General features: G+C 44.3%; 1 protein-coding gene across 4 annotated transcripts; it reads left to right on the top strand.

Moving 5' to 3' along the window:
* Positions 1-285: 285 nt before the first annotated feature.
* Positions 286-25,201, top strand: LOC132904687 (serine/threonine-protein kinase BRSK2). Of its 4 annotated transcripts, XR_009657657.1 has the most exons (14): positions 286-586; positions 7,953-8,133; positions 8,467-8,607; positions 9,438-9,588; positions 9,863-10,078; positions 10,293-10,492; positions 10,732-10,962; positions 11,608-11,897; positions 13,622-13,773; positions 13,862-14,014; positions 14,094-14,268; positions 14,745-14,974; positions 15,509-16,429; positions 21,955-25,201. XR_009657657.1 is itself a non-coding variant. In XM_060955515.1 (13 exons), exons 1-13 carry the CDS (start codon positions 487-489, stop codon positions 15,731-15,733), a joined length of 2,442 nt encoding a protein of 813 aa, XP_060811498.1. In that variant the 5' UTR covers positions 286-486; the 3' UTR covers positions 15,734-17,986. The 4 variants fall into 4 exon arrangements, 3 of the variants coding, with proteins under 3 accessions (XP_060811498.1, XP_060811590.1, XP_060811405.1); XM_060955515.1 differs by lacking the exon at positions 21,955-25,201 and having other exon boundaries at positions 13,625-13,773; positions 15,509-17,986; XM_060955607.1 differs by lacking the exon at positions 21,955-25,201 and having other exon boundaries at positions 14,745-14,956; positions 15,509-17,986.
* Positions 25,202-25,433: the final 232 nt, after the last annotated feature.

Here is a 25,433-nt window from a genome sequence, read left to right as displayed (position 1 = left end):
TGTACATGTGTCAGAGCCGAGTGGTGGGCAAGTTTTCGGGTGATCGTTCGGTTCGTCGATTTTTCGATTTGTCGTGGCCGTCGCCACCCGTGTCCTCTCGCTCGTCGTCGAAAGGAACGGGTCTATCTCCCTTAGACGATCCGGCAGAACGATCTGCCAGCGATCGTCGTCTACTCGCCGATCGCCATGCCGTGGATTATCGCGGACACGAAACACCGCTCCGTCACGGAGTGATCCTGCGAGGACGGGCAGCACGCGAAACAGAGAGGACCAATCGTAGGAAGAAAAACGGAAGGAGAGTCTAGCGGAGAAAGGAGGAACGGTGCGAAAGGAGGAAGCGAAAGAGGGAAAGAAAGAAACGGAAAAGGCCGGTACGCTGGCTGGGTGGGTGGTAAAAGGAAGTTTGCAGGAGGTTCGTTACCGGCAAGCCAGGGTTTCTAGGATAATCTAGCCAACCTGGCGGACCAGGAGGAAGGTGGCTCGACGATGCAGGGCAAGGAGAGCCCCGTCGGGTCCAACACCCAGGAGACCCATCAGTACGTTGGTCCTTATCGACTGGAGAAGACCTTGGGAAAAGGCCAGACAGGTAAGCGCAGCGGATCCCTCGCGCATTTTCTACCTCAAAGATCTCACGACTCCTACGATACGTTGTTTCCGAAGCTTCGACGCGCGTCCGATCGAGATTCTTTTCGATCGTTGACGCCAACGATCTGCATCGACGAGTTTACGGAAAGAACAAAGTCTCCAGACGAGACGAATCACTTTTCCTCTCAAGCTACTCGTCTTGGAACGAGATAGAGTCGTTGGACGAATAAATTCGAATTAACCGTTATGTCGGAATCTATAGGTTGTTACTTTAGTAAACCGCATGGCTGCGGTATAAATAGAGCTCGATGCGTGTTTCGGTTTGCACATTGTTGTATCACCCCCAACGTGATGCAACGTCGGTCACGCGAGATATCAGAGCACGCAGTCGCATCGAGCCTTCGACGAAATTCGTACGACCCCTCTCGTTCTATTTACGTTACGAAATATAGCTAGCGCGCTATTAACTTTTCACGAAACGATAATTTACCGGCTGATTACGTGACTTCCATTGACGATCTCGTAGCTTTCCTTTTCGGTCGGTACATCGATCGATTCGAAGGAGAAAGGATCTTCGGGACTTGCCTCTGGTTTCGCACACTCTCGAGTATCCAGCGGCATAATCGCGTTCCGTGGAAAATATAATCGGGTTGCATAGGAAACGAATTTCGTTACGCGGTTAAAGGACGATTCTGGATCGGAAAGAGAGGAGGATGGAGCTACCCCACCTCTTGGACGGGTTGCCACGAGCGCTTTTAACGTGGCGTCTTTTAACGCGTTGCGTTAACCCCAAAGCGACCAGAATCGCGAAGAAACGAGTTCCCTGAGGAAGAAGAATACGCTTTTCACTCGCCGCGTATACAGTTTTCCGTGCTACGAGCCGGCGACTGTTTCTGTGAACTCGGCCGCGTAAACAAAAGCCCGTCGAGACAATCGTTGAAACAATCGTCGTGCTACACGGTAATCAGGTTGACCGATTAACCCTCGGACGACCGCGACGAGTTTATCCCGACTCAATGCGATATTTGCCAAAGTGGCATACGTAAAAATCACTGTATTCGTTTCAAGCGGGACTATGTTACAACTGTGCCATGTATTCCTATTCGTGATTTATCGAGAAATAACGTAAAACGATGTCGATCTCTATTTCTGTATATTTTTTCAAGAAAGTCATTGCTAGAATTGAAAATATCGGATTACGCGGCTAGAGAATCACGTAAGAAAATGCTACAAAAACAGAGAGCATATCAACCGAATTGAGAACGAGACCCAATACGAAACTTCGCGTCGGTAGTTGCAGAGTTAAACGGAGATGCAGCTTTGAAACGGACGTCGTCTTCTCTTCTCTCGCGTAATTTTGATTATGGAAACCTTGTATCGCCCTGTACGGAACAAAGACTAAAGCCAGGAGTTTGAGAAAACGCGAGCTGACGTGTTTTACCGATTAAAGCCGATTACGTTTTGTGACGAAGTTACAAAGGAGCTAAGGTAGTGGTTTTGCGAGAAACGCGACCGTTCGACGTGATTCTCTGCGGCTACGTCGTGCAGCGAACAGACGACAGGACAACGAGGAACAGATTTCGATGAAGAAGCGTGCGTCATCAAAGCGCGCTTCAGACTCTGTTCTTGCTACGACTTCGTCTCTACTCGACTCGACTTCGCGTCGAACGACGATTTCTATTCCGACTAAACGCACGAGCACAAAGTTCGTTCGAGTAGAAAATCGTGCTGTTTCGCGGGGATTTACATCACGCGACGCGGCACACTCCCACGCTGCCAACCAACGCTAGAAGCTATTTCTACTAAAATTACGTATTTCTACCAAAACGACCGGTCTTTGAAAAATATTCTATCGAATATTTGTACATTTATCTATTTGTTACTCTCTTACAAAAGAAATTCCACGCTGTGTAGTACATTTTTGATATTATCGACCGATCTGGGACCATGATCCCTAAACGAAGGCTTGACACGTTTATAAAATTGTAAAACCAGTCATTTTCACTGGTGTGGTAGCTGCAGCGTTAGCATCGTGATCGATCCGGAACTTTCCTGATAATTGACAGCGTCGTATTGAACGAAACGCGGCAGAAATTTGAAAAACGCGTGGGAAGTTGTACGAGACGAGGCAACTGGTTAATTCAGGTTCGGTAAACAGATTGGAGGACCCTCTTACGCTTTGACAAGTGCCAGTCATTTTCACTGGCATTGGTATAAGTAACCACAAAATTGTTTTGCTTTTGAATACAAACAAAAAAAGAAAAGAAAAATAAAATTCGTTGTATCGTTTCTTTAGTTATCGTCGCAGAAGTCATTACCTCATGGCGTGAGAAAAATGTAACGGAAAGTAGAAATTTTTAAATAAAATTGTAAAAGCAGTCGTTTTGACTGTCGTGATAGTTCCAGTGCCGATATCCCGACGGATTCTGTATCCAGGAACGGAATTCCGCAAGAAACGAAGTAAAGTGGAATCTAATGAAATTGCAAGTCGCGTACCGAATCGCAATTTTCGTTTGTGGTGGAAGCACAGGTACGCGTGCACGCGATACACCGCGACAATCGATGAAGACGTCCCGCGAGCGAAGGTTACCGTTGTCGTTATTGTTATAGTTAGCCCGTGTCGTGTAAGAAAGTTTCGAGTCCAGAGACCGCGCTCTAAGATGAACGAGTTCGAGAGCTCGCAGGGCGTGACGCGACAAATCGATGCGATCGAACGTTATGCGGCAAAACAAATTCTTCCTCGTACTCGTGTCAACTTTCATCGTCTTCTTTTCACGATCGGGCCAGCCACTCTCGTCGATTTATTGGTCCGAATTAAACGGAATTCGAACAGCAAACAGTTGGAAATAAAAATTATTCCGCGATTAGAACACACGGGAGAAGCGTCTGCTTCGGGATCGACGTCGGAGAATTAGACGAGCGAGAATGACCGAATATGACCGTCGTTAAAATTATAAAATTGTAGCAAACGGTGCTTCTTTCAAAGTTGCAAAGTGTTGGCTGCTATTAAACGAATTGCAGAGGCGAATTCCTATCACGCAAAGAGGAAATGAGAAAGGAACGTTATTAAATCTGCCAAGCAGCCAACTGCTTCCCATAGGGACGATTTAACCTGATTCGCTTGCCAAATATCCTTGAGAGATCGCGCGTTTCGATTTTCAAATAGCCACGTCACGTCGCGTTGGAGCAAGGTAAACGGGAAAATTGGACTACTGCGGAATCCGCTTGTCTTTCTTCCTCGCGAAAGGCGTCCCACGCGATAATTTACCTACGCGTTGTACTTATACGCGCAAACCTTGAACTATTCGGACAACAACGACAAGCCGGAATAATGCCAAGACGAAAAGAACAGAGTAGAAATTTGACGAGGAGCTTCCATCGAATGCCAAATTCGTTCTCGAACAAAGGATCGCGCTCTTGTTCGTCGCGTCGCGGATTCCCGTTCATCGAACGCGTTATTTCGCAGAAGGGGAGTAACGAAGATGTCTTTCGGAATTAATATACGCCTGGGTTGATAATAATTTGCCGATAAAGCCGTGACAGACGCACAGGGGACGTTCGTGCGTTGGCGAATTCAAGAGAATTCGATGAAGCGTGCAATCCGTGAAATATCGAGATATAATTCGATTTGGTTGGCGAACGCGAACCTGGTCCTGTCGAATACGAAAAAGGGATGCCGGTAAATACATTTGCGTGTTGCGTCGTGGGTCATCGGCCGAGCGAATCGTCGACGATCGCGTTTGAAATAAATTCTTTCGTTCTCGTTTCGAGAATTTCGCGACGATATTTGACGCTTCGCAGACGCTTTGTGTTTCACTCGTGCATATCCTGCGCGTATCCGCTAGCTTTATTTACTTCGTTTACGCATATACCTTTAAACCATCGAAAGGAAAACTCGCCGCGCGTTTTGTTCTTCAGTTTGAATTGACGTTGATTAACAACTCTCTCGATCGGATCACAGATTTGACGCCACGCTAGATTCGCAATTTTCGTTGCATCGAAACGAGAAAAGACTCGACGATAAGCAGCAATACAAGATTACCAGCATGGAAAGTCGACACGGATGGTCTGACACAGATTCGTCGAATTAGTTGCGAACAGTACCTTGACAGATGTAGGCTCGGATCGACTCGTCGTCGTCCCCGACGCATCCTCGGCACGAGCAGGGCTTCTCTGCTCTATACCATAAAACGGCCGATTATACGTACTTAGCTTCGTGTATGCGCGTATTTGCCTACGCCAGGACTATATTTAAAATATCGTAGTGCAATTATTAGCCGATATTTAAATATTCCATCAGCTAGACACTCGATAACGAAGCGGCTAGAAAATAGAACGACCTTGAGATGAAAACGCGCTGGTATCGCAGCCTCCCGTTTATCGCGTTTTATCGCGAGTGCAACGTAAAGATCGGAGAACGAGAGATCGACGATGCGTACATAGAACGTGTTTCCATGGCCATCGCGTTATCGAATTATCGCCGACGCAACGTGCGTTCGTACACCGTAAGAATATCGAGGAAACAGCAACGCGTTATCGACAGTTGCGTGTCGTAGGTACGGCACCAATTGCGTTACAAAACGGTCGAAATGTAAATTTCGGAGAGATTGATTTCCACGGGGGAAAATGGCTGGCATCGATGTCGGTAAATCGTGCGTGATGCAAGTCGTTAGGGAAAGTGCACTTTAACGCCCTATAGCGACGCTAATGCAATTCTCGTCGATTTGTTGGCGAACGCGACCAGTCCACGTCCCTCGCCAAATTTTCAACCGATCGACCGACACGTGGGTCGCGGTTGCGATCGCTTAAACGCGCTGTTCGGAACGTACCGGCGACCTTCTTCCGTTGTCCGTTCACAACGAAACGCGACACGAAACGATGGTTGATCGGAGCGCGTTGATCGTCAACAATTTTTCCGTCATCTGGTTCGATACAAAATTCCGATTCGTTAGCGTCGAATGTGTGGCCGTAACGAGGATAGGTCGTGTTTAATCGGGACAAAGAAAAATCGTCTGGAGCGTTATGAAATGCTCGATAAATTGGAAGAGGAATTATAATCAGCAGGAAAATCGTAAAAGCGGACTCGCAGAAAGGCCATTCGATTAATTAATTGACGAAGGTCGTTCGATTCTTCTAAGCCGTCGCCGACGCAACGAGCTCCGGTTCTTTGCATCGTTTTCCTTCGTTTCTTTTTTTTTTTTTTCTTTTTTTTTTTCGCCCTTCTACTTAAAGAACAAAAGAAGGGAAGAGTCTACAGCCGGCTGCTTTTAAACGGATAAAGACATCGCGTCGCTGTGGTCTTCGGAGACGGTTTAAGCCAATTTAGCCGGTCCTATAAATCTTCCTTTCCGCGTTATTCCCTCCTATCTGTTCCATCATATTTTCTCTTTCTCCGTCTATCTTTCGTTTTCCTTGTCGTCGCAAATACCTACGCCCTAGAACCGTAACTCTTGGCTGTACGAACAGCTCGTTTCCACGTATTCTGCTTCCCAATAATTTCCCAATAAATCATAGCTGATTTGCAATTCGATTTCGCCAACGCCAAAGTTGCCTTCCGTTCTAAAACGTTGAAGCGATTCGTTGACGTTAACGGCAGTCGAATAATGCCACGCTCTCCTTCTCACAGACTTTCTGCGTAATCGTGGAACGCTCGTAAACGCTTTTGACTAGTGGAGCGCGCGCGGTTACAACGAAGAACAGAAATCAAGTTGGAAAACGTGTGCTTCACTCTGCTGACGAGTATCTGTATCGGTGTCTTTAGGCTGAAAAGTAATTCCACGAACGAGGGTGCATTCGCGAATTAATTACGAGCCCCGTAAAACGGTCCATGGGCTGTCGTTTGATATTTGGAGTAGGGTTGCGGTGGTCGAAACGTTTCAAACGTTTAACTACCCGGCCAGATTTCCGCTCCAAACGTCTCGTCGTCTACATCTTCGGCGTAGCTTTCGCGATTATTCGATTCGAAACTGCTGTTCACCCTGCAACCCTTCGCCCGCAGTCGACTACTTATCGTGGCGAAATAATTGGACGAGAGGGTCTCAAGGAAACAGCGAAGTAAAGGACGGCAGAATTGCAATCGTAGAAGGAAAAGTAACCGCTTCAACGACGTTATCGTTGCACGATGACAGAGCAGTGGCGCGGCACGACACGATGTTGCACGCTTGGAACGATAAGCACGAGTCGATCGTCCGTTGGCGGCAGAACGGAAATATTCCAGAATTTACCCTAAATACGTCGAATCGTTTAAGTTTGCGCGTTTCCGCGCGGAGAATGCTCGCGATCCAATTTAAACTTGTCATTCGATTTACTCGAAGCACAAAATGTATGTTTTCGATTAAAGTTGACAACGACAAAAGCGTATCCTATTCCGTTCTTCTTCGTCGCGATTTTAACTACTTTTTCCCCCTGCCGCTCTTAAACTCCGTAATTCAACTTCTAGCAAAGAATCACAGTCGTTGCGTTGCTCTATCATTTCCAATCTCGTGATCGCGTTTCTCGCGTTGAAGGCGCTTGGCTGGCGTGCGTGTGAAATTAGCGAAATTACCAATCGAATTATGGCGCGTAACGTAAGCAAGGCTTCACGCAAAGTCCTTGCTGGAAAACTTTCCGCGATTTAGCAAATGGAAGCAACTCGAAACCACTCGGCTGAAACCTCTCTGTTTGCTTACCGAGGTAAGAAAGTGTGCACACATAGGATCATGCAGAAGATTCTCGAACAGTGACTCGAATCTCGAAAAAAATACGTCACGCGTCGTACGTCGTATCCATTTTTCCACCGTTATTGTCGTACGGAACGCGTTTTACAAACTTGCTGGTAGCTTTAAAAGAGCAGTAGACTCAATGGCGACACAACGTCACCGGTATGAATTGCCTTTTGCCCTAGCGATACAACGCGGATCGAGAGAAAGCCGCGCTCGACAGTGACTAAAACGAACAAAGTAGATGCGACTAACGGAACAAATGATTTTTACGGCTAACATCGAGCTGTTCGTTTTTTTCACTTCCGAAAAGATTCGTCGAGCAAGATAAAAAAAGGCTAAACGGACAAAGAAGGACGATCGCGCTGATCCAGGCTGAATACAACGAGCCACTCTTTGCACAAGGAGCTCTACTTGCCGCGACTCTACTCAGCAGCTTTTCAGATTTTCTCTCGCGAGGTTGTCCGACTAAAAACGACTGTACCACTCGAGCCGGGCTACTTCGTTCGCAGTGATACGACGTTCCGAAGCAGCGACGCGACGCGACGCGACGCAGCGTCGCGCCATCCGAAACAGAATTCAAGTTTTAGTTTCTTCCGAAAACGATCGTCGACGAAAGCGTATTGGTCGAATTAAAGAAACAGCTAATCGCGAACACGTTTGCTACAGGATTGGTCAAACTCGGGGTCCACTGTGTGTTGGGCAAGAAGGTGGCGATCAAGATCATCAACAGGGAAAAATTGTCAGAGTCGGTGCTGATGAAGGTGGAACGAGAGATCGCGATTATGAAACTGATCGACCATCCGCACGTGCTCGGCCTCTCTGACGTATACGAGAACAAGAAATATCTGTGAGTACCTAGAAAGAGACTGAATTTTTCCGCGAATTTTTCCGCTTTGAACGAGTCGAGGAAAAACCGAGACCCGCTCGAGTTTCATCAAGCTTCCGAAGTCGTTGAACTTTAATTCGGCCGTTTGAAAAAAAGAGTATTCGGTGACTCGGACAAACTCAGAGAGAGAGAGAGTGTGTGTGTGTGAGAGAGTGAGTGGGAAAACAGAAAAATTTACAGACTAGACAAAAGTGTTTTACTCACGGGACCTATTACTCACGGTGGCAGAGACGAGAATACACGCTCGGAAAAGTCAGAGTGTACCAGCACTGAAATTGCGCTTGTTCGTTTCAGATATCTTGTTCTGGAACACGTTTCGGGCGGGGAGCTTTTCGACTATTTAGTGAAAAAGGGTAGACTAACGCCGAAGGAAGCGAGGAGATTTTTTCGACAAATCATTTCTGCTTTAGATTTTTGTCATAGTCATAGTATTTGGTGAGTAATGTGAAATTCCCTTCTATTCGAATATATAAAAACCGTTGCTGTGAAAAGAATCGGGTCGAAGAGAGATATTTCGTCGAAATACGCAACCGAAAAACACTTGCTAAATCTGTCGCCAAAGCGTATCCAAAGAAATCTCGGTCAGTTGGTTCGGCGCAAAAACCATATCGTTCGAAGGACGATGCGAAATTTCTCTCCATTAATTTCGTATATAACGACGACTCGATAACAGAGTTTTATTCAGACGCGAAGGGTCCCCCAAGTTCTAGATAACATCGGGGATATCTACCATGATCAAATAAATCCAGAAACGGACCTAATTTCTCGCAGGGACACCGTGTAACATCGGTTTCGATCGATCGGACATTTAAATTACGTGACCCTAAACCGGGACACCATTTAGGGTAAGGGCAGCCACAGACGGCTTCATCGGTTAGAAATTTTAGTAAGTCGCTGTGCGTGAACGGAAAAATTTACTCGACTAGTCGATACGACCGATCGTAGTCGAGTTACTTGGAAGGACCCGTGTCTGTAGCCGCCCTAACGCTATAGTATTAGGTTGTCCGAAAAGTTTCTTTCGTTTTATGAGGAAATAAGGACGTACAACGTTTTCTGATTTATATTATTTTCTCGAATTACGTACGATCGATTTTGTTCTGTTGAGATAAACACCGCGACATTTCACAAACTTGGTTTGATAGGAAGGTACATTGTTGTAAAAAACATGTTTGCGAAGGAAAGACACTTTCCGGACAACTTAATTATTCGTATCGCGTGGAAAGTACCACTCGATATAACCGGGTCGCTGGGTTTCTCCTTTTCAGTCACAGAGACTTGAAGCCTGAAAATTTGTTGTTGGACGAGAAGAATAATATCAAGATAGCGGATTTCGGAATGGCGTCGTTGCAACCTGCCGGCTCCATGCTGGAAACCAGCTGCGGTTCTCCTCATTACGCCTGTCCGGAAGTGATTCGAGTAAGTTTCGCCTCTAGCCTGCGCGAATATTCGCTACGCCTGCCTAACTTTAATAATTCTGTCGTTAGCCGTAGAAAAGGAGGAAAAGATTGATAACGAAACGGTAATCACGGTCTTTTAAAATACACTTTCTGCTTTCTTGCGTTTCCCTTTTGCCGCCCGCCGAGAAAACCATCGAGACGAGTTACTACTATTTTATCGTTAGCCGAGTTCCCGTTTGTCGGGAATTTAATTAAAAGGGGGGAAAAAACACGGAATAATTGCGCGTTTGCAGGGTGAGAAATACGACGGAAGGAAGGCAGACGTTTGGTCGTGCGGGGTGATACTTTACGCGCTTCTGGTAGGTGCGTTGCCCTTCGACGACGACAACTTAAGAAAATTATTAGAAAAAGTGAAACGGGGCGTGTTCTACATACCACACTTCGTGCCGCCCGAGTGTCAGAATCTGCTGAAGGGGATGATCGAAGTCGATCCGGACAAGAGGCTAACGGTAAGTCAGTTTCGCTTTAATATCTCGTTGTTGGCCCGTTGAACGGTTGGTCCGATTGGTCGAGAACGATTCCAAGTGGAAAGAAGGGTCCATCGGTTGCATCGATCATGCAACTGTCATAAAACAAGCCGACTAATCGGCGCCCTCATTTAACGGGCTAAGTTCGAGAGAAATGGTGCGGCAGGCAACGGATCCTAATTTCGAATTTCCTCAGCTGGCGGAGATAAACAGGCACGTGTGGGTGACGGCGGCGGGCAAAGGCGAATTAGAATTAGAGCTGTCGATGATGGACGTGGTGCAGACGCACGTTATTCCGTCCGTGGAGGCAATCGATCCGGACGTGTTGCAAGCGATCGCGAGCTTAGGTTGCTTCAAGGAACGGGACAAACTGATTCAAGAACTCCTCAGCCCGAAGTAAGCGTGGTGGCACGAACGAAAAGACAAAGTTAGCAATTTGCCTCGAGATTAGTTGCTTCCCGTTCGATTCCTTGGTTCCATCACCGCGCGTTTCTCTAAGAATCAAAAGAGATATCTTCCTATTGAGCGGCAAATAAAAAGCTGTCGATCGCTAAAGGATCTAACTCGCATTTTTCTCTACGTATTCTCCGAAGTGTTTCGGTCGTTTCTAACGTTCTACGGTTTTCTCGGTGCAGCCACAACACGGAGAAGGTGATCTATTTTCTACTGTTGGAGAGAAAACGGAGAAGACCGGCGTGCGAGGACGAGCTGGAAGTAATGAGAGGAGGCATGAGGGGATCCGCGGGACAATTGGAAGCGGATCCACCGAGAAAGCGAGTGGACACGTGTCGAGTAAACGGTAGCACCGCCCTGAATCTCGGCGAAATTAGTCACGGTTCTCCCTTAACGCCTCGAAGGCAGTCGAGGTAAGTAGAATAGAGAACGATCGTTCCTGTCGCGTATCACGAATCGGATCGAGCGCTGTGTGAAAAGCTGCTAGGCTAGGCGACACGCTCGATCGTTTCGCGAATTACTATCTCCGGGCTTCGTCGAAGTTCACGATCGCGTGACCACCGTGATTGGTCTCCCGACGCGAATGCATCGCGTGTACGATTTCACGTGTATTCCCTTTAGGTACCTTTCTTCCGTTCTCTTTGCTTTCTCCCCTTGCGACGTGTCACGTGCGAGCTTCGTTCGCACGATTAGCTTTCGTTCGATCAGAACTGTGTCTCGAGCATCCTGCGACGAACCGATTCCGTGAACGAATCGATGGAACGCCAAACTCGCGAAACAACGCACAATCTAGTCCGAGTCGCGGCTTCCAAATATCCCGAATATCGTTCTCTAAAGTCTAGACGCTTGCGCGAGATCATTCAAGGGCGGATCAGGACAGACGCTAATACCACTTGTCGCTATAATCCCGTCTAATACCAACGTTGTTCGCAACAAATACCCTTTAGCGGTCGCTCGAGCCTTCTGTCATCTCGTCTATCTCTAGTCACGATCTTTGTCTCAAACGTACTCAAACCTGTCGCGAATTAGACTGACAAAACATTCTTTTTTTTTTCCAGCACTAGGCATCATGCGCGTCGTTCGCCAAGTACGGGATGCCATACACACGCGTCGCATTCGCACGCATCGACGCCAGGTAGTTCGCCGTTGCACGGCTCGAACGCAGTCGCTGGATTGCTAAGTCCTCACAGGGCACCACCGACCTCGCATCTAGGCCAGACGATGAGTCCTCACCGACTGTCGTCGGTAACGACCGCAGCGGGCAACGGAAACACCAGCACACCGCCTGTCGTGGCCCCCGTTCCGGTTCTACCCAACGTGGGAATAGAAATAAACGACGTCCAGCAGGGTGAGCGTCCACGTTATTTTCTCCCTTCTTCTCTTTCTGGTTTTACTCGGCGTTATAAAAATCAATCGGGTCGTTTTACGAGACTTTGCCTAAAGGAACCTCCTCGTTGTCATTCGCGATAGTCCAACGCGAAGAGACGGATGATCGTTCGCTTAGAAAACGCTAACAATCGAATTTCTTCTTCGAGACAAACCTCGATTATTCTACGGGTCTTTGGTGCCCTTGCTCGACGAGAATTCGATCGAGCAAGACGCGCGGAAACAATGGATAAGTCAAATTATCGCTTTACGGTATGTAATACCGCACCTTGACCGATTCGGGGATCTAATAGCAGTTTACGAAACACTTTGCAGAAATAACGTCGAGATTTTAATGGCGTTATCTAACCAAGCGTTAGATCGCTCAACAAGAAACTATCCGATGTCCTTCTACACAATCGATACACCCCGCCAGGTTACGTTATTTCGATGAATAATCCATTCTTCCGAAGTGCCCTGCAGATTGTGTTTCGCGAATTAATCGACTGTAAATCCTCCTAAAAGTAGTTAGCTGGCTCAAAGCTCAAAGATGCATTTATACGTTACGAAGCGTACCAAAATACGTTAGGTCGCCCGAAAAGTGTCTTTCTTTTACAAACGCGTCTTTTACAACGATGCATTTTTATACGAACGTGAAAACTACTCTGTCAAATGTCGTGGTCTCCGTCTTGATAGAACAAAATGGATCATACCTAATTCAATAAAATAATAGAAATGTTGCGCATCTATTGTTTCCTTATAAAACGAAAGGAACTTTTGGAGCAACCTGATGTATCTGCTGAAAAACGCAATCCACCAACGACGGTATATAGGAATACGTTTGCTTTCTCGTAAACTCGACGACAGGATATTTCGATCGGAGAGCAGAGTCATAGGCATAAATAAACATCCAATTAGAGAAGACCGTTTGATCTGGAACCTGGTAAAACCTGGTAAAAGTAGCTGAAACGAGGCGCAGGTGTCCAGAGTGTTTGTACGGGACAAATGGCGAAAGCCTTGTCTGAGTGCGCGTGTTTTATCTTGCCAGGAAGGGTTAATAGCTGGGACGATTTTAAAAAATGCAAGTGACCGTGCTTACACCGCATAACGAGCACACACCGCGTACGACGTATCATTGTTAAAGACTGGATACGCGTGCATTCATCGTCGACGAGCCTCTGTGTGGCACACTCGCTTCTTCTTTTTCTTTTCTCCCTCTTTTCGATACCGTGATCGGCCGAAACGCGGAAGAAGCATCCTTTCTTCCAGACGATGCTACGCTATGCTCTTTAACCTCCTTCGCGTACAACGCAAACATCCGATTCTGCGTTTATCGCGCGCAATTAAAAGTTTTTTTTTTTTTTTTTATTTTGGTTATTTTACAATTTGTCCTTGCGGACATTTGGTAAAGTGTTATATCTTGTTGGTGAAGAAAAAAAAAATATAAATAAAAAATAATATAGCATGTGGGCGGCTACCCCCAGCGGGGTGCCAGCTTCGTTTTTTTTTTTTTTTTTTTTCTAAGTTATATCTTTTATGAGCAATTAAAAGTATACGTAATATTCTACTAAATTCGTTTACCTTCCGTTCGACAAAATAATTTGTTATTATCGTGGCAAAGACCATAGTCGCTCGTCGTAACTTCGCGTTTGCTTCGAAACGCAAAGGATACGCGATGGTACAGGTAAAGAATAGTCCGTTTCGCAGTAGTCGCGGTCGGCGTTACACCGCCAGGCTCGCCGCACACCGGCGCCGGATCTAGCGCTCATCACTGGCGATCGAGATTGACGACCATCAAGAACTCGTTCCTTGGTAGTCCCCGATTTCATCGACGCAAGTTGCTCACAAGCGCCGAGGAGGTAGGTTCTCTTGATTTCTCAGCTTTTTCAACAAAGCGGAGAAAGCAAAGAATAGAAAATTAAACGTGCTTCGCTTTGTTCCGCGAAGGTACATCTCACGCCGGATTCCTCCCCGGAACTTACGAAGAAATCATGGTTCGGTAGTCTGATGACCACGGAAAAGGACGAAACGTTCACCATTCTGGTAAAAGGGAAGGCTCTAGCCAGCGTGAAAGCCGACCTGATTCACGCCTTTTTATCGGTAAGTTTACATCGAAACTTCGTACGCTCGTGTACGCTGTTTACACGGGCCCGCGTTAAAAGCAAGTTTCGTTCAACAGATAGCGGAGTTGTCTCACAGCGTAAGCTCGCCGATGTCCTTCAAAGTGGAATACAAAAGGGGAAGTACGGCGCCGGCAATGTTCCAAAGACAAGTCCGTTTTCAAGTGGACATTAGCGCCATATCGAAACAGCCGAACGAACCATTGTTCGCTATTACTTTTACTCTGCTAAGCGGTAAGTGAATTCTCTGATTTTCCATCGCACCGCCAACCTTCTTCATTTCCGACAGTAAAGAGCTTTCGCATTTTTTCGCCTCCTGGATAATTGAATAATTTCGCGCGCGACGTTAATTTGCGAAATATCGAGTTGGCGATAGGAAAGGACGACCGAGGGTACGAAGCACCCTTGGAAACAAACCGTGGACAAGGGTAGATCGGTAAGGTGGTGGCGTTTGGCAATCGTCCAAGCGCAACTAGATCGATGTTACCTTGGCAAGTGGAATTTTGCCGTCTTGTCGGTGTATGTGCGCGTGTATAATTACAAGTCACAAGTCGCAGTGCCCTCGGGTTTTTCTCTTACGGTTTGTCGCTCGTTCGCGCGCCGCTTCATTTACACCGCGTTCCCGTACACGAGGTAATCCCGTTCCCTCCCGATTTCGATACGCGGCATCCAACGACGACTCAATTTTCCATCGATATTTTATCTTTCAGGAAACATCCGAAGATTTCGAAGGGTCTGCGAGCACATTCAGTCGCAGGTCTGCTCGAGAAGCGTAGGAATAAATTTGGGAGGGCAAAGCCGCGCGGCACCGCCTAGTCCGCGAGCATCTCGAAAATTTACCACGGAGATGAGCGAAAGTTCCAGCTGCGGTAGCGACACCAGCGAACGGTTATTTCTCAGCCCGCACCCAGCTACCAGACAGGTAGTCTGTTTCAACAAGGTAGTGCATCGTCATCTTCCTCCTCCCGCGCATCATTGTCGCGATAATTCTTTCCTTATCTTGCAAAAATCATTCTTCGTGGAAAGCGATTACGACAGGTGATAGCCTTCGATTTATTTTTAAACGTCGAGCCGATTTTCGGTATTCTCGTCGTATCGATATCGACAAATTCCTGCTCGTGCGATTCATGACATTCGTAGTCCCTTCTCGTAGTATATGGCACGCGTAGAAAATAACGTGTCCGTTGTTCGCGCTATGCACCGAAAACTACGTTAGATGCAAATAGCCAAGTAGCCGCTGGCACGGTAGCAAACCCATTTACGAGAGAAGCCATTGGACGAAACGAAATGATTTCTCTCGTTAAAAAGTAACCGTGTTTCGCTGTCATTGTCAGTCATATAGTAGCCAATTACGCATTAGTCGTAGCTAGTGCCACGCAATAACAATATCAAGAGTTGGGAAACTCTTGATATTGGGGAAATGGTGAATGGAAAACTACGGTTCGACGCTGATTCGTCGATGTTGTTTTTGCAGATCGACTCGGACATCGAATCGGACACCTCCGTGTTCGACGTGAAATCGCCGACCCGCGAGAACGGTCGCAGAAGTTCCACGTCAACGAACAACAACAACCCGTTACCAGGTGACGCGACGCCGACTCCTGGAAGTCCGACAAAGGCGGTGCGTAGTAATTCGGAGAGTCAAAATACGCCGGAGAAAAAATGCGTAACAACGATGAGCGGCAATAACATAGCGTGATACTACCAGAACTTCCGTTTCGAGTTTCGATCAAGCTTGAAGAACTTGTGGGACAGTGCCCAGAGATTCTGGTGACCCTCGTACGAGCAGCTCGCTCTATCTCCGATCAAGAAACGATCCAACGCCGGGCAGACAGCAACGATCCTAAGACGAAGCTTCGGCCGAGGACGGAATAGACTTCAAGGAGGCATTACCGATCCGAAAGGAAAGATCGACATTTAATCGAAAAACCGAATAAAAATACCTCGACACGACTTCCTTACGTCGCGAGCAAACGAACGAGAGATTGTAGCGGATAAATTCGGAGCATCGAAAGCGATCGAGGAGAGACGATCCTGAGGAAAAGTTCGGCAATAGTCGTCGTTCTGAGAGACGAAGACCAGAGAAACGAGACATCCGTGTGAAAGCAGAGTAAATCAGATTCGGATGAAAAATACGAAGGAAATGCTCGACGTCCAACTCTCGGATCGTTCGGCGACGCATCTCGTGCACAAAATATATTCGACTGGCAAAAACGACGGAGGAAATTTGTGCCGCAACGCGAATCCTTCTCTTTTGATGTTTCGTTTGCATAGTGATCGTGTGATCGTGTGATCGTTTTGTCAAATCGTAGCACGGTTTTACCTGAAAGTGAAGTGCAATAGTGACATCGTACCGGTATACGTCGGATCGTGCCGTTGTAAGAATGGTTTACCGGTACGTATATCTTGTTGTGTATCGTCAATTAGCGATTTCGTTTTACCTTTTCGTTTGTTTCGAAGAAAAAGCTGGAGAAGTTAAGCGAAGATCGACCGCGGCTAATTTCCCCAACTGTCGTACGAACAGGTTTCAAGTTACACAAACTTCTCGTCGAGTCGAGCTTTCGTCGAACTCAACGAAAATCGATTTTCTGTTAACTTCTCTGGCTTTTCCGATTTTTAAACATCGTTAGGACTGTTGCGTTCATCGTAGACGCTAATTAGTTGCATCTTTAGGCGATTCTTTAATTAAACGACTTTGTTGCATATTGCTATTGCGTCGACCATTAGATACGACGAAGCTATTCGATTTTTTTATTGTTCAACAAATCGAAACATTATACAACGTCGATTATCCGAAAGTGGAATTTTGAAACTTTCGCCCAAACGTTCTACGCGCTTCTCGCCATAAGTATGCGCTATTCTCTTTCTTCCTTTGTTTCAAATAGGCAATAGTTTTTCTGGAGCAATCTAACGGATCAACTACTCGTGAATTCGCGGACACCGAGTCTTTCTTACTCGCTTCAGGCAATCGATGTTTTATCGGAAACAACAAAGAGTCGGATATATGCCTTATACGCAAAAATACCCTAATGTTGATTCCAAGCCGCCTTAATCAAATATAAAGTAATGCAACTAATGTTCCACTAATGGGAGTAAATATTAAAGTTTTGTGAAACGAAACCTCTCGAGTTACGTGAGAAAATGGAAACTCTGGAGAAGAGACGCTTGTTCGGTCGACGTTTCACATTAACGCTATTTTTACATTGCGCGATAAAGACGATACTTTCTAATTTGTTTAGTGCTTCGAAGAATCTAGTGTAAACTGATAGGCGTATTTTTGCGCGGAGAAAAAGACGAAAAACACGAAGATTCTGACGTTCGTCGGCATTTTCCATCTTCGTTCTCGTGAAATTTTCGAACGGCGGACAAGCCACGTTGTCGATCGCGCATCGTTTCGCATGCTGACAATTTCGAATCTCGAATTTTTGAATCCTCGATCGTCTTATCAGCGACTCGCTGTTACGGCCAGCTCCTATTTCTCGGTACACGATCGCGAACCAGGAAACTTTACGAACGAGTCGCTGAAATTGTCTCGCGATGTTTCTATAACTTTTACGGGACGCGCGTAGTAGAGAGAAAAAGAGAAACGGAGGATCAGCGGGGAAAGTAGGAAAAAGAAACGCGTTAAGGGAGAAAGAAAAGAAGAAAATTCACTCGCGACGCAACGATCGCGTCGAGAGATTTATTTTTTGCACGCACGAGAAAACATTTCAAAAAGACTAATATATAAATATATAAATACGAATATAAATATATAAATAAATGAATAAATAAATAAATATACATATATATATAAATATCAACAATTTATATATATATATATATAAATACACACACACACACGTACATATATGTATAAGTAGATTTCACTTACGAGCGACGCGTTGCAACGCGTACGGCTTCTTGTCTGCTACTTATGCGAAAATAGACGACGAAAATGAGAAACGGGGGGGGGGGGAGAAGGGACGAGAGAACGCAGCAAGATGAAATCTAGCGTTTCTAACCATAGACTAATAGAGATAAGTGATTTCAAAAGAAAAGGAAAAAAATGTTATAATTAAATATCGTACACGTTTTTCTCAATACACAGAAACATATCTCGAAAATAATCCTGGCTTCTTAGTGGAACGACGAATGCATCGTGAACGTGATTATAGAAAGAAAAGAAGAGCACCGTTTTTAATCGAAGGCTCGCTAATAGACGTAACCAAAGTCGAATCCTGCCGAACGTAGAAGTCTCGACGAACCGAACGAAACGCCCGTGTGTACCCCTGTGGTCGACGCGACCCACGTGGTTACAACCGGATCGACTCTAGAATGTTAAACGGTCATACCGAACCGTGCAAAATCGCCTAGCGTTTATATTTTTGTTAAATGTTTCGAGGAAAAAAGCTGCGCGTTCGCGAACCACAACGCTCCGTACGTTAAAATCGATCGGACGGGAGATTAGCCAAAGAGTATGTTGTAACGTAATTTTCGACGAGGAGCAAGACACGTTCGAAACGGTCGTAGTAGTAGTACTCGACAACGAAAGAAGCGTTGCAAGTGTCGTCGGAAAGGAGGGAATGGTTTTCAGTTTCCGTAATTCGATCGTCGGTCGATACACGGCGCTGCAATCGGAGATGGATCCCGTGAAAGTTTGCCATTCTAGTAACGCTCGATCGATAAATCTTAACGGCAAACGAGTCGAGACGAGGCGTTAGTGATATTAAAGTTTTCGCGATTAGATAGACATAGGCAAGAGAATTCGAACCTTAGATGTTCGCTCGAATCAAAAATATCGCAATGTCGAAGCCCTTAACGATCCCCGATAGCTCTCTCGCTTTAGATATTTAAATTGTACATTGTACGGCGTACGACGACTCGTTCCTACATAAACAGCTACGTACGAATTATATCGAGAGAAAGGAGTATGCGGATCGTTGTTCCGACCAACGCTTCGAAAACGGAGAAATTCTTTTTGCCAAGAAAAACGACGTAGTCGTAGTCTTCACTAGGTAAAAATTCGTTGCGATCCTATGGACGACGCAACGACGTTTTGTTATATCACGGGACGCGGATCAAAATTATAGGGTAACGTTTGCTCGTAAGAGATTCGAATTATTTTCTCTCCGTATCATCGCTGCGTTTTTCCCTCGTGAAAATCGACTGCAACAAAAGGAAACGTTTCGGGTTTTCTTCTCGAGGTATGACACCCGGTTTCGACGATGGCAAGATGGACGAACAAAGAGCGTCGTAACAACGGAAAAGCGAAGAATAGTCGGACGTAAGCCTGGTTTAATTGATAGGCGATTAGATTACTCGTTCTTACCGATTCCCCTATTTGTACCACAACATTCCATTAAGAAGCTTGCAGATAGAAAATAAAAAGATGCTGTAATCGTTTGACGTACGGCACCTTCTATGCTTCTGATCCAGACGGAGAATTGGAAGCAACAAAGAAACAGGGAGGAAGAATGCGTACGAGCGTGAACGATGGATCGTTTGTTGCGTGTCGAGGAAATAAAACGGGCTTTGCAATCCACGAAATCGCAAGTAAACTAATAAAATGGTAAAGAGAGAAAGAGAGGGGAAGCAAGAGAGCGTGTATGTGCGCGAGTGTGTTATGCGTGAGCGAGGAGAGATTGCTGTTGGTTAGCTGAAGCGACTCGTTGATATTTTATGCGTCATACAACATAACACACACCACTAATTCGTAAATTCAACTTAGACGTAAGCTTGCGGTTATCTATTTACTAATTGCGGATTAATGTAAAACCATTCGTAAGACGTAAGTAACATAGACGTAACTAAAGAAAGGGGGAAAACTCGTAGGATGATTACGGGAATGGGAAAGAGAGAAAGATGCGAGGCAGGGAGTGTGAGAGGGAGGGAGACGAGGAAACAAGGAGAAACAAATTACCGGCCATACTAAGCTAGAATTTTATATCGTGCGAATTTAAGAATGGAGAAAAATACTAAAGTACTTCGGTGAATACTCGAGTGAATGGATTAGGTGTCGAGCATGAAATAGCTCGGCATCATTTTCTGTCTGCTGCTTTTTCTTTGCAATTGGGCGTGCCGCGTGGCGCACGCGCTTGCCTCACTTGTCACGCGTATCGCACGACGGACAATTAATAATACTCGCTATCCCTCATGTGTCTCCGATTTATTTTTCGATTCGCTTTTGCCTCACGTGACTCTGTGCCGACGCTCGGCGATTCCTTTCGATCACCTGTCTCGATCCGACAAAAACGCTTCTCGTTTTGCCATCCTTCTCTCATGTACGTTTCTACTCGTTTCGTTTATCGAATCTCTACACCTTTTCGATCATCTTTGTTTAAATAATACTCGAATCGTTCTAACGTATAATCTCGTAAACGATCAGGATTATCATCGATCGTCGTCGCTCTGTCTACTTTCCGTTACCGTTCTCTTACCTCTGTTTTATTCGTTTCCCGAAATATACAACCGTAAATCGTTCGCGTATCTACCTTTATCACATATACTTTGAATACCAAAATCCACTTTCCGTTATATACGTACGTATAGGATACTACTGTTCGGATGTATTTGCAAAAGTCTACCGACTCGTTTGATGGAAGAAGAAGTCTGAATGAGATTCACCGTGCTTGTCGCTGAGCGCACAGAGGGCATGCGTGCTTTTCCTGGTGTATAGAGACGAGATTGCCGAGCAGAAATAATAAATGCAACAGCGTCTCTTCGACTGGACATAAATCTGTAGGAATTATACAAATTCCCAATACCGTATCCTTAAGGCATTAAGCTAGGCAAATAGAGATTTTTATACAATTTATAAGGCGATTTGCAATCGATTGATTTATCGCACGTTTACTTGTTGACGTTTTGTTATATACACACGGGCGCGCTATGCTTTCGAACCTGCATCGTGGCAGCCTTGTTTAAGGAATCCGATTAAACGGATTATAGCGTTGTATCATTGAAATACCGTTGTCAGATCGTACGGAAATCCAGTCAACCAATTTGTTTTTTCATAGAAACCCGTACGAACAAGAATCATCCTCGTGTTATGTGCTTCTTTTTTGAATAAAGAAAAAAAGAAAAAAAAGAAAAAAGGAAGAGACGACTAACTCGCGTTCGTAGCTTCTTTCAGCCTCGTGAACCGATCCGATCACTTTCGCTGTACTTATTCGGAGATATAAAGTTCCGTAGAAATAATGAAAAATAAACGATCGATAATAATAAAGAAAATATCATTGAAAACACTCTATCCACTGTTTACGTTGGATTTGTCGAGCGAGTGGTCACTACGGTAGGAAGGTTGCTGCGATGCACGCATCGTAGCGCCTAGATGAACGCATTACCTATTGTAAGATATTCTCTCTCGTCGCTCGAGGTTTAAAACTAATCGATTATTATCGTGCTTCTGACACATTCGTATAATTATCGTGTGTATTTACGAATCTCTGTACGGGCGTGATGTGGTGCACAACGGATAGATGAGCAAGAGAGATAAAACGAAGAACGAAGCTCGAAGGTTGCCCACGTACGTTGACCATCAACGATTCCGTTCACGAACAATGTTCGCTTTGACGCATAAATCAGATTCTTTCCGCTGGAACGAGGCTGATTGCCGCACGGGAACGTCGGTAACGTCGTTCCGTTACTCTCTGCGCGAAACTGAAACCTCTGCCAACCTCTCGAGCTCGCCAACCGCTCTAATTAGCTTATCGACTAGAACGAAACACTTCGTTCCCCTATCATTACCAGCTTCGTCTTCGAATTCACCTTCGGATTTACTTACTGACGCGTTTCCAAGCGAAACCATCTATCACTAACGCGACACCGTAACTCGATTCCTCCCGCAGAACAAATGTCAAATCTTATCGAACCGTCGCCTCTTTTTTCATATATCACGAATCATGCTCTATCGTTCTCACAGATTGTCTCTTCGTTTAGGTTTCATTGATCGTAACCGGTCGCAAAAAAAAAAAGAGAATATGTTGGCAATGCGTCAAATTTTCATCGTTCAAATGCGAATGACTGGGTTCACACCGAGGAAGCCTTCAAAGATTCGTCCCGAACGGTTCCATCTATAGAGGGAGAAGCGTGAAATTTCGAAACGAACGGTAAACTCGTAAAGAGGCAGAAGCGGAAAAGAGGAAAGGGAGCATTGTCCTAAGATAGAAGCGTTGCCTGGCACGGTAGGTCGGCGCACCTTCGGCCAATTCGATCTTGCACGGTCGCGAATTAACGCCGCGACCAACAACGTCCGACTAGTTAGTAAAGTTTAGTAAAGGCGTGAATCTGTAGTTCCACTGTGTTGATCGCTGTATTGTAAGCAAAATCGACTAGAAACACACCCGGAGACGCTTCTTTTCACGCTATACTGTTCGCTGGGTTACCGACTTCTTCACCGTTTACGCGTAGACGCCACCGTGCACCGATTTTTAGTATTTCAACGCTTTTCACTTCAACACGCAACACGCGTTTAATTTTCTTCCTATGGTTGGCAACAACTTTCTACCCTTTGCACTTGTACCGGTATTATTCTTCGCGCCGTGTCGTATTCACGAAACTGGAATATAATCGATGCTAAATAATCATTGTTATTTTTTACGATGCTAGAAGGCCCTGGAACTTTTATAAATATGGCTACGCCATTGCGTATTTTAATTTAAAAAATGGGAAAAAATATATTTGATAGAAAGTTTGACGCGATAGCGCGTTACGTTAAAATTGACGCAAAGTGCAAAGGGACGAACGATAATTTTCTTATACAGCCGATTCGACGAAAACAACTGACGAAGATATCGTTACGTCGTAGGAACGGATAAAAAATGGTACGAACGCGAAATAACGTTGCTCAGGGCTGTCGGAAAATTATTGGCCAAGATTACTATGCGATCGTTGCTACTAAAAAGAAAGAAAAAATCAAAACGCCTTTTCAATAGGGAAACCCTTAGTACTAAATTAACCATATTCATAGCCGTAGCAACGAAGATATTGCTTTCACGATTGATTTAGCAATCTCACGACACACCTTTAATACAGGCATATCTCAACGATAAAAAGTTTCAAAATCGAAATGTCGTACACGAGGGATCCACGAGTCGTATCTCGTGCAAACGAGCTTCGATTTCTATTCTGAGTATCGATTATATGTATTTCGTGTGAAGTCTTTCACTATTGTAGCAGTATACTAATCTGTTAAACGATAAAGAAAATCATATTGACGTACGAAGTGGGTGGTAGTGATAAGTTACGGGCGCTTTCAAATGTTATTCACAGTTCAAATTGTCTAGAAATTTAAAATTCTCGAATAACGGATAACAATCTGTAAATGATCGTTTGAATAAAAATTTTGACTTTTCGAACTAACGAATTCCTAATTTCAATTTATCGAATACCGATTAGATAACTGAGTAACTTCCGACGTTTGTTACGATAAGATTTTGTATAAAGTTGCAAAAATGAAATAGCACGTTTATTATCGATTGTTATGCGCGTATCGAAACAAAACGATTGTTACCTGCGAATTTCGTGTGAAACAGTTCATATCAAAGATACATAATCAATATTCTATTTAGAGGATCCCAGAGGTACAGCGATTCGATTTGCCAATTACGCGTTGTATGTACCGAGTATTTAGTAACGTCCATGACAACTGACAATAACGGCTGTGAGTCCGAAGATGTGTTTTCTGAAAAGTATTCCTTATTGTAAACCATTTCGCTTGACTTGCCTGCGTGAATTTAAACTTCCGTCGAAATTTTAGTGGGAACCGATCGTACAACGCTATATTCACACAAAAGAAACAATTCGATAGACAGGCTTCGATTATACATTCGATTATTCGATGTGTACCGAATAACATAAAAAATAACTGTGGTTCGTAATTTTAACAATAGCATTACCTTGCTATGCTATTATTTCAAGAAGATGAAAGCTCGAAATTTATTCATTTCTAATAGAGCGTTAGAGCAGGTGCAAATATGTTTGAGTATTAAACTTTTGGTCGGTTTTCACAAAAGAAATTTCAAAAAACGGAACGACGATCTATCTAATCGATGCATGAGTACAACAATGATATACATACATACATACATAGGTACTCACCATGTGCAGCCGATTACGACGAAGTTACAAAATACTTGTCGCTTATTTTGCAAATAAAGAGCACTCCTAACAAAAAGTGGTTACATCGATTTAAGAGTTGTTAATTTGCATCACGGAATTAATCAATGACCGCGTCACACAAATGGTCGCAGGAAATATACAAACGATGGAACTTTAGGCCGGTTCCAACGATACAGGAAACACCGATGAAATATATTGACAATTTTGAGTATGTGATAAAATAAAATCGTTCGAAATTTTGAAAATGTACAACTTTATGAAAGAAGACACAGACGCGTTCGAAGACTCGAAAACTTACACGCCGGAAACACGAGAAACGAATATGGCTTCGAGTTGATTTACAAGTTGATGCAATTATCGATCGTGAAATCGATTAACCACGTTTGAAATGCCCGCGTTTAGCGGCAAACTGACTCCATAAAATTTGAACGATCGTGTTCAGAGGGATTAGGGATTTGCGCTAAATTCGATGCACTTGCAGTAAACTATTTTTTTACGAAGAGAAAAGAAACAATCCTGCCCTGAAACCCTTGTTCCGCATAACGAAGAACTAGTTTCTTTTTTTAAACGTTCAATTCCTGAAACCACGGCAACGGTGTACGCATATTGTGATTCGAGTGTCTCACGGTCCCACGAATCGATTACATAGTTTCTTTCTTGTCGACCTTAAATGGGTATGTATATATCACCTTGTTTTGGAGAAAAAAAAAAACGATCATTACACCACCAGATGTAACCAACATTGATATCACAATTGTTTTATTTTATTTCACTTTATCGAATAACAATTCATTCGATTATTCAATTACTTTTTCTATAGTTTACTTGTGAAGCAAACTACAAATACAGTGTACAGTTATTGTACTAACGAATACTACTGGTACTTGTCACGCAATGACTATGGATTATTATGTATTATTATAAAATAATATCGTTAGTTTTCAAGCAAACGAATAAACACGAGAATGTGGGGAGATAAAAATTGTAACATATTTGTTGATGGCCAATATCAAATATGTATAAAAGTAATAATAATGCAACATTACTAATAAACAAATATTACTAATTCCGTTGTAAACTTAATTCCTAAATTATAATATAAATATCACCTCTATACACTTCATATATGCAACATAATATAACGAATAGTTAAACTTTGATGATTAAATATGTATTTATTTTTTATTGTATCTATTTATATACATATACATACACATATACTTGTTAAGAGATCTATGTACATAGTAATCTCCTATTAACTTACATGTATAAGAAAATTCTTTACGTTATGAAAACAA

This window comes from Bombus pascuorum, chromosome 1 (assembly GCF_905332965.1).
Source record: "Bombus pascuorum chromosome 1, iyBomPasc1.1, whole genome shotgun sequence".
Taxonomy (NCBI): Eukaryota; Metazoa; Arthropoda; class Insecta; order Hymenoptera; family Apidae; genus Bombus; species Bombus pascuorum.
This window is presented reverse-complemented; position numbering and strand designations above follow the sequence as displayed.

Coding starts and splice junctions, on each gene's coding strand:
- LOC132904687 (XM_060955422.1), top strand. CDS start 487: ATGCAGGGCAAGGAGAGCCCCGTCGGGTCCAACACCCAGGAGACCCAT. Junction 10,493..10,731: donor CAAGAACTCCTCAGCCCGAA/GTAAGCGTGGTG, acceptor TTCTCGGTGCAG/CCACAACACGGAGAAGGTGA. Junction 11,898..13,621: donor AATAAACGACGTCCAGCAGG/GTGAGCGTCCAC, acceptor TCCGTTTCGCAG/TAGTCGCGGTCGGCGTTACA.